General features: G+C 35.6%; 2 protein-coding genes across 5 annotated transcripts in view; one reads left to right on the forward strand and one right to left on the reverse strand.

The window, feature by feature from the left end:
* Positions 1-8,178, forward strand: part of LOC306844217 (tubulinyl-Tyr carboxypeptidase 2-like) — a 27,495-nt gene extending 19,317 nt beyond the window's left edge. The window contains exon 7 of the mRNA XM_079376190.1: positions 5,091-8,178. Coding sequence (XP_079232316.1) covers positions 5,091-5,160 — 70 coding nt within the window. The 3' untranslated portion in view covers positions 5,161-8,178. The remainder of the gene's footprint in view (positions 1-5,090) is intronic.
* LOC306844216 (protein angel homolog 2-like) lies at positions 3,047-17,194 on the reverse strand. 4 transcript variants are annotated; one of them, XM_079376189.1, is made up of 9 exons: positions 16,365-16,572; positions 15,489-15,919; positions 15,163-15,392; positions 14,972-15,041; positions 13,917-14,338; positions 13,734-13,842; positions 11,834-11,873; positions 11,364-11,530; positions 3,047-4,222 (listed from the first exon to the last, which is right to left on the reverse strand). In XM_079376189.1, exons 1-9 carry the CDS (start codon positions 16,430-16,432, stop codon positions 4,149-4,151), a joined length of 1,611 nt encoding a protein of 536 aa, XP_079232315.1. In that variant the 5' UTR covers positions 16,433-16,572; the 3' UTR covers positions 3,047-4,148. The 4 variants fall into 4 exon arrangements, 3 of the variants coding, with proteins under 3 accessions (XP_079232315.1, XP_079232314.1, XP_079232313.1); XM_079376188.1 differs by lacking the exons at positions 3,047-4,222; positions 16,365-16,572 and adding exons at positions 9,354-9,909; positions 17,026-17,194; XM_079376187.1 differs by lacking the exon at positions 3,047-4,222 and adding an exon at positions 9,354-9,909.
* Positions 17,195-17,540: the final 346 nt, after the last annotated feature.

Genomic DNA, 17,540 nt, shown 5'->3' on the forward strand with positions numbered 1-17,540 from the left:
AGAAAAATATTAATATTTAAAATGTTATAAACACTTTTTCTTTCACTTCCGCTAACTGTCATACGTGCAAGACATTCTGGGCGGATGACGTAGGACGTAGGCGTCGATCGTGCCTCTGAAATATGCTAGTCTCTCAAGTTTGTTTATAGGAGCAAAGGAAGCAAAGTTTCCTTACTAAACCAGTCTCCTCTTGACTTATATTGAAATCCTCAGACATTTTTCTTTATAAATCCTCATGTTGTGCTTCTAATTTGTGACCAGCTTTTTGTTTTGCTGTCTCTCATCCGTCACTAACTAGTGAGTTCGGCACTAATCACCGGCGCATGCGCTACGCCTACATCCTACGTCATCCACGTTCCGGCTTCCACTTACGGAAATCGTCTACGCCTTTTTCTCACAAAACCACATCGATTCACTACAGGAGGACTTTATTCCCCCCCTGGAGCCGTGTGAGGCACGCTTTATGGATGGATGTGCTTTGACTATTTTTGGACTGTTGAAAAAAAAAAAAAACCACCTGCTTCCATTCTAAAGCTTGGAAGAGCAAGGATAATTTTTAATATAACTCCGATTGGATTCGTCTGAAAGAAGAAAGTCATATACACCTATGATGCTTTGAGGGTGATTTAAATGCCTTGGCAACTAACTAAAATGTATTTTCAGTTTAAGCTTAAGTACTAAAATAACTAAAATTAAAAGTAAAATGTAGCCTATATAAAGCTACAAAAAAAAAAAAAAAGCTCATTCTAAATATTTAAAAAATCTTTAATAATAGTATATAAATAATACTAAAATAACACTGCTTATGAGAAAATTATTTAGGATGAACTAATTCACCTAAATTAATCATACTTTCCATTTTAGTGAACTGGTTCATCCTATATGATTCAATGGTCTTATGTAGTGTTCGGAAGTCCCGTTAATTCAAGTGAATCGATTCATTCAGATGGTTCATGTAAATGAACAGATAAAAGATTTAACAAAAAAAAAAAAAGGTTTCACTGATTCAGATTCCTGCATTACTTTTGCAGATGAGTGCGTTTTGTTGTGTTTGGCATAAACTTACCTTTTCATGTTTTATAATGACACCCTAATTGAAATTATTAATTAAATCAAAACCCCACATTTTACTTAAGTGCTCTTTAGAGAAGCCCTTGATGTCTTGAAATGAAGTAAGATATTGAAAAATACAGCAAGTCCCATCACAACCGTCAAAGACGCTCATCTAGAGTATGTTTGTGTTAATTTAAAAATACCACAGCAACCCCTATCTGTGTTTAAGCTTGAGCCATTGAGTTTAATTACATGTTGTATTATAGGGCTGCTGTTGACAAGTCTAAAATGATTGTTGTGTCACAATGCTGTAATTATTTAGTCAAGCTAATCCATCTCTATGATAGAATGAACCGCACAAGGCATGAAACGATACCAAAGTTTAGACTTCAGATCTGTAGACCTCCTGCATCCTGATCAGAGCTATTTTTTGCTGTTCCATGGCACCTTCCTGTCACATGGTCTGAGATGTGAATTACTGAGCCCCACACATAGTGTGCCAGACAGCTGCTGAAACACACCACCCATTTAACGTCAGCATTACCCTCAATTGCACAGCACACACATATCTCGACAGATGAGTTTAATTCACTTACAGTGGAAAGAATTATGAAGTTATGAAATAGTCATGCTGAATCTGCTCTCCAACCCCCACAGTTCTGCAGTGGATGATTATGAATATAAAATGACACGTATTACAGACATGTAGCATGTGACAGTCCATGAAGCTCCCAAAAGGAAACATCTTATACAAATACTACACCTCTTATACAAATACATTTCTTAAAGGGATAGTTCTTTCAAAAAAAAATTATTATTATTTACTCACTCTCTTATTTAAAACTTGTATGTGTGGATTGTGCTTTATAGGATACAAACTGAGGCTTTGAAGAGTTTCCATGTCAATTTTTTAAATGTAACTTCCAGTTTTGGGGGTAATGCTTTACAAGTAACACAAGTTACGTAATCAGATTACTTTTTTCCAAGTAACTAGTAATATCGGAGTAACTTTTTTTAAATAAGTAACACAAGTTACTTTGTTTTCCTATTTATTCACTGACACCTCTCCTGTCCCTGTTTTGAGAGAAATTGGGAGCGAGGCTCAGGTTTATTCATTTCCTTTTTGGTGTAAAGGGGCCTTCACAGTTGCCAAAAATATCACTTTTTTTGTGTTTTTTGTTTTTAAAAATAAATAAGCAAGCCCAGTGGGTGACAAAAAGTAGCGCAAAAGTAACGTAATGTAATTACGTTTCATAAAAAGTAAGTAACACAACTACTACTACTACAGTGCTACTTTTCCCCAGCACTGGTAATTTTGTGTAACTCTTTTTCAAGTAACTAGTGCCCACAGCTGTCTTAAAATATCAAAAGAACAACAAGCAAACAAAAGAAACATAATTACCTTAAAAGGAGTCCAAATAACTAACTGAAATAGTCTACTGACTGAAACCATGTTTAAACCACATATGTTTGTGAGGAACACACTAAAATCACCCAAAAAAGGACATAAAACTGTTGTTGAATGGCAAGAGATCTTTTGTGTACAAAGATCATATTTTTGTGTACTTCTGTTTTACGGAGGAAATAAGTTATAACAAAGCCATAATAATATGGATTTGCAGTGACATGAGGGTAAATATTGACTGAAATAATATATAATGACAGAATTTACTTTTTAGTGTGAACTATTTCAATGTTCAAAGTTGCAATGAAATGGAAGTACACGTTAAAAATTGAGTGAAATAGCAATTTCTTGTAAAATGTACTACAGTAATCTAAATGATATCTCTATTTAATCAATGGACGCAAAGTGCGTACGCTATTCTGTCATCAGTAATGCATGGATACGTATTGTAAGTTTATTTACGCTTTGATTTGAACGGAAACAGCGTATCCATGCGTTACTGATGACAGAGAATAGCGTACGCACTTTGCGTCCATCAGATGCTCTCCAAAATGTCGCTACGCTGAGACAGAGAGGAGACGAATTGTTGAATAAATGTCATTTATTTTTATTTTCTTTGTGTACAAAAAATATTCTCGTCACTTCATAAAATTCAGATTGAACCACTGATGGCAGATGGACTATTTTGATGTTTTTTTTTTATACTTTTCCGTGCATTGACAGTGTAATTTACTTGGCAGTCAATGGGACAGTCGCAAGCCTCATCCAAAATATCTTAAATTGTGTTCCGAGGACGAACAAAGCTTTTATGGGTTTGGAACGACATGGGGTTAAGTGATTTAATGACAAAATTTTCATTTTGGGGTGGAGTATCCCTTTAAGTGAATTTTCACTCCACATTAAGACTATGGTGTTGTTCTGCAGTCCCATTCCCTGCTGTCTCTTACCACTATTTCTCAGTCTATCAATGAAGACATGAAACGCCCTGAAGATAAAATGAAAATATGCATCTGATTCGTTCCAGAATTTCCACAACTGTTGAGTAAACAGGGGAAATTCCACTGGGAAAATAAAACTTTTCCTGAGTCTCCTCCCTATCAAAGTGCATTATCTCCACTCAGGGCTATTTCTAACACACAGGATGTTTGCTTGTCTACAGAGTGACTCACCCCCACCTCTTCTGTCTCCTCCTTTCAATCGTCCTCAGATACCCACATAAAATACAGACAAATGCTTTCAGTGGCCACTTTGTACATCTTGTACCCACAGAGTTTGGAGTTTGCATGTGTCTTAGGGTTGAGTTATGAAAGCGTGTTGTTTGTTTTGACTAATCATAAGGCTGCTATAGTCGTTGTGGTTTCATGCAGTGACAAATCTATTTACATTTATTTTTCAACACTAATGTTTGCCTGAGAAACTTTCATTCTTAGTCATTTATGAAGGAAGGAACTGTAAAAGGCAGAGCTGGAGTGGAGAGGACCTGCCTTGGCACTGCTGTGCGATTGATTGCCTGGCGTTGAAGCACGCGCTTCAAATAGCCAACATCAGTCAAAAGTACATGGAGGCCTATTGATTTTTTTCACAAGAGTAGTAGCATAAAAGTGAATAGTGGTAGGGAAAATGTGATAGACCTTTGAAGGCAACAACAGTTACGGCTGTGCTGGAAATCTGTGATGGAGTGCTTTGTTCTTCAGCAGCTCGGTGTTCTCAGCAGGACTGAAAGTGGTGGTTGAACATGAATGTGATTTATCTCAGGAAATAAGCCTGTGGGATAATAAAAGGTGTGAGATTCCAACTAGTGATAGACTAATACAGCAGTTAGTTCTGGTCCAGTCTACTTATTTGTGTCAACTAGAAATTAGCTGGTCATACTGTGAATATGTAATTTGTTAAATATTAAAAGTAAATTAGGTAGTTTTTTTTTTGTCAGAGTCTGTATCTTCTAGTAAAAGCATGAATTTGCTGAACAAAAAAACATTGTAATGTAAAATTGTGCCATTTTAATATTTTTTATTTTTATTTTGTATTTTTACACTACTTGTTTAAAAGGTAGAGGTCAGTGAGACTTTTTTTTTTTTTTTGGAAATTGAAACTTTTTTTTCTATTTTTCACATAAATAAGAAATGTTTCTTGAGCACCAAATCAGAATTTTAGAATGATTTCTGAAGGATTATGCGACATGCTTGCTGAAAATCCAGCTTTGACATTACAGAACTAAATTACTGAATTTTAAATATTCAAATAGAAAATAGTTATTTTAAATTGTAATAATATTTCACAAGATTACTGTTTTTTTGAACAAATAAATCCAGCCTTGGTTGAACATAAGACTTCTTTCAAAAACAAAAATCTTACAGACCACTTTTGAACAATAATGGACTTCAACACATTGTTATTGTTTATTTTATTGTTTCATTTATTGTTTAAGCAATATAATTTACTCAAAATAATGTGCATTAGTTTCATTTTTTATATATATTTAATTGTATATTTTGGCCTTTTTATACTCCTCTACTGAGGTGGTTCCTTCTGCACTAAAACGTTTAATCCATGAACCAAAAGGTTCAGCATATTTGTCATTATGCAACAATAATGTCTAAAATGAAACTAACAGAAACATGTTTCTTTGCAGGCCAGCAGCACTGGACCGAAAGCCGGCAGAGCTCAGCACCCTCAGTGACGGCTACCAGATCCGAATCTGAGACACTAAACGTACCAGCTTTATCCTTCACACGTTCTCCCTCAATCAGATCCACAGATGATGTTTTTAAACACTATTTAATGCACATTGTGAACTGTACAGCATATTAAACACATTTATAGTTGTACTTACATGTTAGAGGGAAATTGGGTGCCCTTTTTAGTCAAATGCAAAGTTAAAAGCGAACAAATGTTTTTAACAGAATATGATATTCCTTTACCAGCCATAATTTTTTTTTTTTTAAATAGTGGAAAGTTTAAGAGTGAAGGATATCAATTTTGCTTTAAAAGATTTTTTTCTTACCCTAGTAATTGTCAAGCATTTTAGAAGACAAAAAAGTTGTGACGCAAATATGGAAAATGTGGGGAAAAGGCTCTATTTTTGGACAATCTCCAGTAGCAGTGAGAGCATGTGTGAATGGATTGTGCTTGGCAGAGAGAAGTAAACCTCAGTGCCTCGTGCTGTGGTGCTGGTAGTTTTGGAGGCTGACTGGCCCGGAGGAGGAGGAGAGGGCATAAGGTTTTTTCACCAGAGGCGTAAGGACACAAGGGACCTAAGCTTCAGAGAGCTACTCATTCTGCCCAAAACAACTGTATTCAAACCACTTTTCTTCATTTTTTTTTTGTTACCTGCATACATATGGATGGAATGGACATGATTTATTGACTAAGGTTTGATGTTACCTTATATTGAAGGCTTTGTACTGTTTTTATTTTCTGCAGTTGTAGAGAGAGTTAATTTTTTAAGTATTTAAACATTTATTTTACTTGTTTTTACTGTTCGTTTGACCAGTACAGTATTTTGTGGTTTTGATGTATTTTTATTTTCTTTTAAACAGAATCTCTCAGAGGTGTGACAGTTGATGTGCTATTGATTGACCCATCCGTTAGCAAATAATCCTAAATTTTCCACATCTATTTGGAAAATATAACGGATTTCTTTATTTTTTTGTAGCAGCAGAGATACAAGCTTGGCTAATGAACATAAATTAAGCATAAGTGGGTTTTTTGGGAGCCGCTAAAGCGGAGTTTCCCAAACTTTACTATGAAGGGCCAAAAATCTAACATTAATTTAGGGCCATGGGTCAAAAGTAAATGCTGCATTATATATCCACCTATGTTATATTAAAATTTACATTAAAAAAAATCTAATTCACTTACATTCTCTGCAATGCTGAAATAGAAAAAGATAATAGAAATAAAGATGTGCTCTTATTTCTTGTTTTCCCCCAATTCCCCCCTCTTGTGACATGACATGGCCGGCCAAATCAAAGGTCATCACAGGCCAACTTTGATCTCTGTCCTAAAGGGACACGGTGATGGGAAAAAAAAAATTAAATGCTTTTGTTTTTTAGTCTTTTGTGTTCAAAACGGTTAGATTCCCCTTAGAAACTTTGCTGCGAGCAAATGAAAAGCATTGAAATTAGTGCTGTCAAACAATGAATCTTTTTGTTTTTCTTTACATTGTGTGTGTGTACTGTGTATATTTATGTATAAATACAAACACATACATGTATATATTTATGAAAAATATGCTGTTTATGTTAAATGTGTCAGTATTTTCAAAATATTTACTGTATGTGTGTGTATTTATATATAATAAATATACACAGTACACATACATATATTATGTAAACAAAAACTTTTATTTTGGATTCTATTAATTGTTTTGACAGCGCTAATTGAAATATAATTTTTATATGAAGTGGGCAGAAAAAAGTTTGAGAGAACGCAAACGTTGTGCAAGGGAACCCAAAAGCATTGAAATGAGCCATTTTACCTCATATTTCTCATATTTTTCCATCACCAGGGCCCCGTAGGTTCTAACTATAGCATCGCAACTACAATCATTCAAGTATACACAAAATATCATCTCTTTATCAACAGCATATCACTTGAATTTTCTATGCACATGGAGAAGGTCTGTGGATCCTTCCTTTTTGACAACAGACCTCTCTTTAAAATCGTAGCAGTGACATTGTTAGCAATTCTTCACGGGTTGTATGAGCGGTTGCTCTCTGAACGATGTGTTTTGGGTGCTGATGACTAAACTACCACATTATAGCTCATTCTGCCTTGTAATTGGTACCAGCTTTCTATCAGAAGCAACTGAACCACACAAGTGCCAGACCATTGAGTACGTCCAATTCATCCTTAGGGCTGAGGATTTCAGTCACATGAAGATGAATTGTCATGAGTTTCAGTGATAAATCTAATGCACCATGTTGAATTGCTCAGACTCTTTATGGGAGAGAAGTGGTCTGCTGCTAATTCTGCATGCGAAGAACACCACATTGTTAGAGATTTCTATCATTTATAACTTGTTAGGTAACTAATCAGATGTGTGAAATTGTGAGTGAACTTTTTATGGCAGATAATGTCAAGTATTTCTGGTTTTAAGGAAATGCAATGATTTCCGCTCAAAGGTGCTAAGATGAGACATTTTATCCATTATTGTAAAATTCAATTATTTTAGCATCAACTCTTTTTACGATTAAAAAGCACATTAAAATGACGTTTCTGTAGCACAATGATTAGGAACTGAATTACAAGATACACGTTTAATGGTATCTATTATCCTTCCAAAAAATTCATAAGTGAAATGGATATTGATGAGATTATAGATGCTTTTTGAATTGTTGTTTCCATGTCTAACACAGGCTTGTCTGAAAATATCATTCATCAAAATTGATTGTAAGTAATCAAAATTTTAAGGGAAATGTTTTTCTCAGAAGAATGTTAATGATGTGACTTTATGAAGACCTCAACTCAAACTTGTCCTCAGTTTTCTCTTCATACGTTTCGTATTATAAATGTATCGCCTAAATAGGGACTTTATAAAATTCAATTAACCCTCAACTGTTTTACACACATTTTTCCTAAGCCTTACTGCAGCTTGCACCATTAATCCTCTTTTCTGTCATAAATTTATGTCTGGGTCACCTCAGTTGCCCCATGAGGAAACAATGTAATTTGTTCACCCCTCTGTAGCATGTTTTAATAAAACAATGTTTTTCTGTAAGTCTGTGATTGGCCGTTTACTGTGCTTACTTACGCGGTTCTCTTGAATTAGGTTACTTGATTTTGATTGGTCAATCGTGGCAGTGCGTGGTTTGTTATAACGCAACCGGCACCATTTTGCGTCTCAGTGATCAATTTCAGTGAAAATTATGTTAGACATAGGTATTAATACTTGTCATAGCGGAAAATATGCACAGGTAAGGTCATGTCCACGTATTTATTTTCAGTTTAATAAACTGGTTTATGTTGCGATACTGATCGGCTGATTGTCTATTATCCCTAACTTGGATTTGTAAAGTTTTAATACTCCACAAACTCGCACCTCTGAATATTCGGCGGTGTTGGCCGCGCTCTCTGCAGGGTAGGTCAAGGAGCTGCTCTTGCAAAAGACAAGCTTTGAGATTAAACCAGGTGATGTAACATCAGCATTGCCCTAAATCTCACAGCCACAGTTACAGAACCCAGTCTGAGTGAAGTCTTTCTGCACAGAGAGGGAATATGCTCGCATTAATCTGTTTACGAAGACAGTGTCACACACAGGGATAGAGCCACGGCGGATTTACCAAAAATCTCTTCTCTCAAGATAAAAGGACTCCGAGAACACCCACCATTGTCTCGCGCCTAGAGAAAATATCCCAGCACGGTCAAAGAGCACCCTAGAATTTCAGCGGTTTATCATCTGGATTTTAATAATCCAGAAATAGGTGAATTCTTTGTAAATCCTTACAAAACAACCTCCGAAAGTAACTACCGCTGTCAGCAAGTTTCCCCTTCACTTTTAAGATAAATTTTCGAGCTGTGGTGTAGGCTACATGTCATTTGCACAGTCATAGGCCTACAACAGCTGTGGAAACAGGCTAAAAAAAAAAAAAAACTTTTATTTTCAACTAGTTGCCAATATTTCTCATTTTCATTCAGTTGAACTTGATGTACTAAAGCGGAAATAAATGAATAGAAACTTAAACATAAAAAACAAACAATAAAATAAAATGTCAAAAACAAAACTACTAAAACTTTAAAATCAAAAACATTTTGACATTAGTAAAATGCATGTATTAGCATTTTTCAAATGTAATAAAATATTTTTTTTTTCAGAATTTCTCTGTTCTTGGCATTTAACTTTTTTTTGGGGGGGCAAAATAAAGAGCAACACCATAAAATACTATACAAATATCAGCTTAAAGATAAAATCATTTATTTAGTTTTTTCACCTCCTTATAATCTTTAAAATTATTAAATAGTTACCTTGTAAAACCTTGAGAAAAAATTATGAACATCTTTAAATGACTCGGTGTCAAAGCTGCCATATTTCGTAATAAAACATCCTAATTTATTGATTACAGTGTGCGTGTCACCTTCCTATAATGCACTGGGTAAATCAGTTATCAATAACTTCTAAGTTCCTCTTTTGCTTCAAGTTGACTGTCTTAAGATAATCTGTGAGTCATGCCATTTTTTGCTGGTGTAAAACAAACATGAGAACTATTTTTTTTGTTCGAAAAATTATCCTTCTCTGGCTACCAACATATTAAAGGCTTTATGATACTCCCAAATGCTTTTGTTCTGTCAGCCATCAACTCGAGGGTGCAGACGGAAACGTGCCAAAAGTGGCAGGTGGTCAGAGGAGTTGTGCTGGTTGGGAAGACCGTTAACCTTCTCGAGTTCATCTTCCCCCACCAGGGATAACCTGCCCAGCAGCTGCATACCCTTCCCTGGTGGCACACTGCATTCTGGGTAACCGAGAAAAAAAAACAGTTCCATGGTAACCAGCAGCAGCTGAAATTTTGCTGTTGAATGTACTGCACTGCAGTACCACAGGTCACGTGATTACAGGAGCAGTGATGTAACATGTACATTGATAGTCCAGTGGCATCAGCTTCTTCTTTGAGGATACTTAACCCTCTGGGGCCTGAGGTGATTTTGGGGCCCTTGAGATGTTTTGACATGCCCTGATATTTGTGCTTATTTCCGCTACTTATAACATACTATTGTCCAACATGTATTTTTTTTTGTATTCAGCACAAACTATGCTACAATAATATGTGACCAAGATGGATGTACATGTTTGCATTTTTTAGAAAAAAAATATTATGCGTGGTTAGTAAGTTTTGGGGAAAAAATGTAGCTGAAATAAGGCCATAAAAGCCACACTAAATCGTCCTGAATAAGACTTTTGAGTAATCAGTCTTGTAGGCTAGAATATTTACTTCACAATTATGTGAAAATCATTCTGCTTAATCATTCACAGAAAACAATATATTAATTTAATTTTTTAAAGACATGTTTTGTGATCGAAAGCCAATATACAAGGGAGTGGTAATGGCCTTGAATATTAATTAATAGGAATAGTTCACCCAAAAATTAAAATGTGCTGAAAATTTATTCACTTTTAGGCTATCCAAAATGAAGATTTTTTTTTCTTCATTTAAACAGATTTGGAGAAATTTTGCATTACGTAATTTGCTCCACAATAGATCCTCTGCAATGAATGGGTGCCGTCAGAATGAAAGTCCAGACAGATGATAAAAACATAACAATAATCCACAAGACTCCAATCCACCATTTAACATCTTGTGAAGTAAAAGCTGCTTGTTTATGATAAACAAATCCGTCATTAGTGTGTTTTTAATTTAAGCCCCCACCCACAATATTGCTTTCTCTAGTGGAAAAGTCATTTGTCTGAATCAGGAGAGAAATATGCACTAAGAGAATCAGGAGAGACCGTTTACAAACAAAAACAGTCCAAAAAAAGATCTAAACAAATATGTTGTTGGATTTTGATCTAAAAGGACAACAGGGTATAGACTTTTTCACTAGAGGAAGCCTTATGTATATTGTAAACACGAGCGGCAGTTTAAAGTTAAAATGATGATGGATTTTTTTTTTTTACAAATGCATAGTTTTTCACTTCACAAGATTGGACTGGAGTCATGTGGATTATTGTGTTGTTTTTATCACCTGTTTTAACCCTGTTTGAAGGCACCCATTCACTGCAGAGGATCCATTGGTGAGCAAGTGATGTAATTCTACAATTCTGATGAAGAATGCATGTTTATGTGTTAACAGCAACCACAATAGCTTTAGAATTAAATAATCTGATTGTCTATTTGAAATTAAATTTTACATTACATAACTATTTCAGAGGATTTCCAAGGAATGTGAAATAGAATAGTAATGGTCGAACCTGCTTGAGCCATCACATCCCCCAGAGCTGCAGAGTAGAAGATGTAATCAACGGTTGTGGCTGTCCGTGAGTGGCATGTGGTGATCTCAGGGTGACTGCTCTCTTTCAGGTAGTGGGAGTATGCAGAGGTCAGCTTCAAACAGTGCTCAATGCTAGGCTTGGTAAAACTACAAACAGATCACATGAGAGAAGAATAATTAGTGTTAGAATTTAAAGATTGACTTGCTGTGAAAAGACCTTTCACAGGACTTAAATAGGACACTTCACTTTGAGCTGTCCAATCTCTTCAGCTTAAATTTGCTGAGCTGCACTGGCTGTCAAGTCAGCTAGGTTTTAAAACATCAATGGCTGAGGAACACAAAAGATATACAAAAACTAGGGGCAAGAAGATGTAATATTGTAATTTTTATCAATGCGACTAGGATGACTAAATCAACCAAGGCACTGTAGAGATATGGATTAATATTTACCCATCCAGTTCTGCTTGCTCTAAATCCCTCAAATCAAAATCTGTGAAAAGAATTTAAACTAAATGTTAGAATGAAATCTTTAAAGTTATTTCAGAATGCCATTAAAGTTGGGATTGCCTCTTTTTAAATCAATATTACTGTATACTACATTATTAGACTACATTTAATTAATGCTTTTAAGTGCATAACAGTGGCCCAAAAAAGGATTCAGACACTTAAGTCACACTTAAAATGTATGCATAACATAAGTAAAAAATAAGTATCTGGATACTTCTTGTGTGAACTTAAGGACAAATTAATATTTTTTATTTTTTTTTGACACCAATTGACACCAACTAGTTAAGAGTCACTGCAAAAATGACTAAAATAGAAATCTGTTTTGAGAAAAGGACTTGCATCCTTTACTTCCAGATGCCACCTGGTTTGATGATTTAAATCTCATCTAATGACATTCATACATTTGTAAGTCTGGCATATGTGTTTTGGGCTGCTGTATTTGCAGAGCAAAAACATGCTCCCATAATAGTCAACGTACCCTACGGTTAAAATAATTTGGGCTAGTAAGATTTTAATTTATTTATTTTATAGTCAGCAAGGATACATTAAATTGATCAAAAGAGAATAAAGACATTTATAATGTTACATGAGATTTCAAATAAATGTTGTTCATTTGAATCAAAATATTAAGCAGCACACCTATTTTCAAAATTGATAATAATAAGAAATGTTTCTTGAGCACCAAATCAGCATATGAGAATTATTTCTGAAGGATCATGTGACACTGAAGACTGGAATAATGGCTGCTTGAAAATTCAGCTTTACTATCACAGGAATAATGACAAAATTGCTCTGTTGGCTGTGGAGTCAAGACATTTACAAATATGATTAAAAGATGAATATGAGACAAAACTACAGAATGTCACATTTTATTATTGGGTGATTCAACACACAGATGCTTTACCAGCTAAGAAGTTCAGCACTTTTAGTTTCATCCCTCTATCTGATGTGAGCATAAGTATTGGAACAGTTGCCTCACAGATCTTTCTAAGTGATCAGCTGTGTCCTGTTGCATTAATTCTTCAGATATTAAAAGCAGGGAATGTGTTGTATCAGTTATATCCATTACTTCTGTATTCTGAATCTTGCATTCAATGATGACACACAAACCAGGATGAAGATGAGGGAGCTGACTTTGAGAGAAAAGCAAGCCATTTGGATGCTAAAAGAAAAGAGGAAGTCAATTAGAGCTATAGCAAAAACAAAGGCATGGAGAAATCAAGAGTTTGGAAACCACCAGCTACCAACAACTATGACCCAAAACTATGACCCAGGACAATGACCCAAAACACCCTGCCAGTTCAGTCAAGGAATTTATAAGGGCAAAGAAATGGAAAGTCTTAGATTGCCCAAGTCAATCTCCAGATTTAAATCCGATTGAACATGAATTTCACCAGCTGAAGAGGAGAGTAAAGGCAAAAACTCCCCAAAACAAGCAACAATTGGGATTGGCTGCATTAAAGGCTGGGAAAAGCATTTCAAAGGATGAGACCAAGAGTCTGGTGATGTCTATGGGTCACAGACTCACTGCTGTGATTGTGCGCGAGGGATCTGCAACTAAATAATAGCTTTTCATCTTTTATATCTGCCTTATGTTCAACTGTCCCAATACTTATGCTCACATCAATGAGTGGGATGAACTCTAAAAGTGCTCATCTTTTTATTTGGTAAAACGTGTGTTGAAACGGCTAATAATAAAATGTGACGTTCTGTAGTTTTGTCTCATATTCATCTTTTAATCATATTTGCAAATGTCTTGATTCCACAGCCAACAGAGCAATTTTGTCTTCACTGTTCCAATATTTATGGAGGGCACTGTATATAATAAGGACTGAAAGATGACCTGCTGTTTGGATTTCATACTGGCACTGCTGAGAGATGCCCAGACTTCTGGGCCAAATTGGCACAGTTAGAATACGCTGTCCCCTTGGGTTCTCCTCCTGTCCTGACACCTGCAAAATCAACAAGTCATACAATTAAAAATGTGTCTGAAATAAAACTGAGGAAATGTTGCAGGATTCTCTACCTTTCCAATAGGTAAGTCATCATATTCCAGTCTGCTGTCCCTAATAAAGCGATATAAGGGAGACCAGGGAACGGAGTTAAAATCCCCACAGAGCAGCAGAGGACAAACGCTGCTGTCAGGTAACTGGGCCAACCGGCTTATCTCTGCCAGCAGCATAGCCAGCTGGGCCAGTTTAATGTCCCCACGTCTAGGGTTGTACAGTAAATGTGTGTTGGCCACACAGATGTTGGTGAGGGAGCTATGGGGGCCAATGGGCCGGAGTAGCACAATCAGGCCCACATTATCACGGTCCAGTAGAGGGATGCCATGCCGGAAATACTCCACAGGGTGACAGGAGACCAAAGAGAAGCGCTCGCGTTTGAAGACCACAGCACATCCGTCAGGCTTCAGTCCCGTTCTCCGTTTGTATTCACAATGGTAGCCTGTTTTATGGGCCAAAGATTGCAGCATTAAAAATGAAGTATTCTATTCATCACTATTTATTGTTTAATAAATAAAGTATGTTTCAAAAGTTCATTAGTGAAAATGCTTTTATATTGCTGTGTAATTATTTTTTCCCCATTACAATAGCATCATAATATTTCTTTTTTCATAATATTATTAATCATTACTTTTATTCAGCAGGAATGCATTGAATTGATTAAGTGGCAGTTCAGTGACACTCTTTTACACTGTTAAAAAAAAAATAATAATAATAATAAAAAATAATGCACGGTGTTCTTTTGAACCTTCTTCTGTTCATCAAATAATCCTGGAAAACCTGCATCACGGTTTCCACAAAAATATTACACAGCACAACTATTTAACATTGATAATAATAGAAAATGGAATAAATTACACTTTAAAATATATTAAAATAGAAATTATTTTAAACTGTGATAAAATGTCACAATATTACAGTTTTACTGTATTTTTAATCAAATAAAAAAAAAATCTGACTTTTTAAATATAAAGGGTATATAAAGTATATATATATATATATATATATATATATATATATATATATAACATCTAAAATCCTAAACATACATAGAGACATCAAGGAAGTAAAGTACCTAAAGATTCTAGTGAGGGTTTGATTTGTTGCTTATAGTGGTCCTCTTGCACCTCCTGCAGGCACATTATCTATAGAGAAAATGATATTGCAGATATTTAAGGAAATCATCCACTCTTGCCCACTGAACATAACAGATAAAAAACATAAACATTGTTCTGCAATTCATTCACAAATGGTTCATTCACTTACATCAGCACTGTGGTGTTCCAGCTCTTTGATGATGTTTGGATACCTATGGTGCCAATCCAGAATTGGAGGATGACAGTGTCTGTAAAGGTACGTGTTATCACAGAGCAGATCTTGTGAGAGGATATTGTAGGACATCACAGAAAAGTCAAATGGCCATTTTTGTCTCCCTCCATTCACAGACGGTGCAGCATTACAGAGGTGAGAAAGATCCTCCCAATGTCTCTTTAACTCTAACGAGGTAAAAGATTTGGCTTTTTATGAACAACTACATTAGTAACAATAACAATACAGAAATTTAAAATAAAATTAAAGTTTAAATCATTCACCTGGTGTGGATGGAGATGTGTTTGGGCCTGATGGAAATTTTCCAGGAGGAACTAGAGTGCCAGCTACATTGTGTAGCCATTCAGGACTTCCTTTAGGACTCCTGCTGCCTTTTGGAGGTGAACGTTCGGGTGAGCACTGCTCGCTGGTAAAGCAGTCCATCAGACCTGCAGAAAGCTGAAGGCCTTGTCTGGGTTGTGCGTGTGGCAGTAATCCAGTTTGCCTCCAGGAGCTCCAGTTGTACGGATTTGGAGGTCTTGAGGGCCTACCGGAGGGGTGTCTGACAGTGCTGAAGGAGGACGAGGGATGCTGCCGGTGGGATGGATGTGTCAACCATAAATGACCACACTGATACCAGTGTCTCCAGTGGTAGTAAGCGGTCTGAGCTGGCAGAAAGCCCACTGTGCTCAGGTAACGGCCAAACATGGGATGACTGCAAGAGGAAAGATAAATTACACCACAGAACAAAATCTTTGAAATGTTTTCCAGGATTCAGAAAACACTAACTGTAGATAACTGAAATATTGTACAATCACTGGAAATATCTGTTAAGATTTATTAATTCTTAAATGGCACTTAGTGTTTATAAATGTAGGCCTATTTATGCAACTATTTTTCCCCATTTAGTAATATTATTTAAATAGAAACTAAGCGTGGAAATGAGTAGTTACTATAGTTACATTATTAAATATAAAAAAACAAATATACATGATTAAATACTTCAGAATGTTTCAATAAATACCGTACAATGAAAGTTAATTTAGTCTGTTAAAATCCTCTATAATTGTGTTTTAGAATAATATTATTATAATATAATGTTGTTTGGATTTCAACAGTCAGCAGCAAAAGCACATCTCACAATTCAAATATGAACTTACTTTGGAGGCGTTCCTTGTCTGACATGTTTAACATTCGTGTGTCGACGCATGTAGCGTCCTATTGTCATAAAACGACACTTTCTAGCACCATCTTTGCTGAGTGAAACTCAAAAAACTACAGTGAAAAGTAAAACGCGTCTATTGTTAGCTGCTTCTGTCGTTGCGCATGCTAGCAAAACAGTTTGAATATGACGTCACTCGACATGTCAGATTCCAATTCGTGAACGAATCATTCTTGTGATTCGGATCTTTTCTACTGAGTCGAAGCTTGCTTGGCGTGCAAGGGGGGTTCTAGTGAACGCACAAAATGCATTATTTGGGTAACACTTAACAATGATTCACTAACACTTAAATTAAACGTTTTAAAGTATGGAATATTTTGTCGCTATGTCAAAGACCGCTACTACTGATTTTTTTTGGTCCGGTTCATTGAAATGAACTGATCGAAAGAATCGATTCGCAAAAAAGAGTCAGACTCGGCTTTACGGAAAGCATGATATAGCAAAATACTACAACAATCCTGCACAAGCAAATTTGTTAGTCGTTGCAAATGTTTTGAGCATATTGATGATAATGCTGAGCAAGTATTGTCGTTTTATAAAGTCTTGATCGATTCATTAGGTTTTGAAACGCATAGGCTATTCGGCCACGTTTCACTTACCGATAAAACTGATGCAATTTGAATATTTATTACCCGAGAATGCACGATAAATACAAAGCGGTACTTTCGATCCAGATGTTAAATGATTGTTGTCGATGTTCCATTGAAATGCTCAGATTGTTGGCGCATATCTGTCTGTGGATGTGGTCACGCACGTTTGGCCTTTTCCAGTAAAAAAAAATCTATTTATTTTTGCAACTAATTTGGAATTCATACAGTATATGTCAAATTAAACATTTTATCATATCAAGAAAAAAAACTATTAGAAATTTAATTAAGTATTGTGTGTGAATATGTGTAACCACTAGAGGTCCCTATTGTGTTGTGGATTTACTCTACTCAATATACACAGGGCCTTTTCTTAACCTTAAATTTATTCTTAACTAGGATCCTGGGTTATCTTGTCTGGTTTGTGTCTTGTCACACTCTTCATATTTTCTTGGGTCAGTAATTAACCATGAGCAGTGTAAAGGTTTAAGATTTAACTGTAAATTTGTAAACCCTAGGATTACTTA

Source organism: Barbus barbus, assembly GCF_936440315.1.
Source record: "Barbus barbus genome assembly, chromosome: 24".
Taxonomy (NCBI): domain Eukaryota; kingdom Metazoa; phylum Chordata; class Actinopteri; order Cypriniformes; family Cyprinidae; genus Barbus; species Barbus barbus.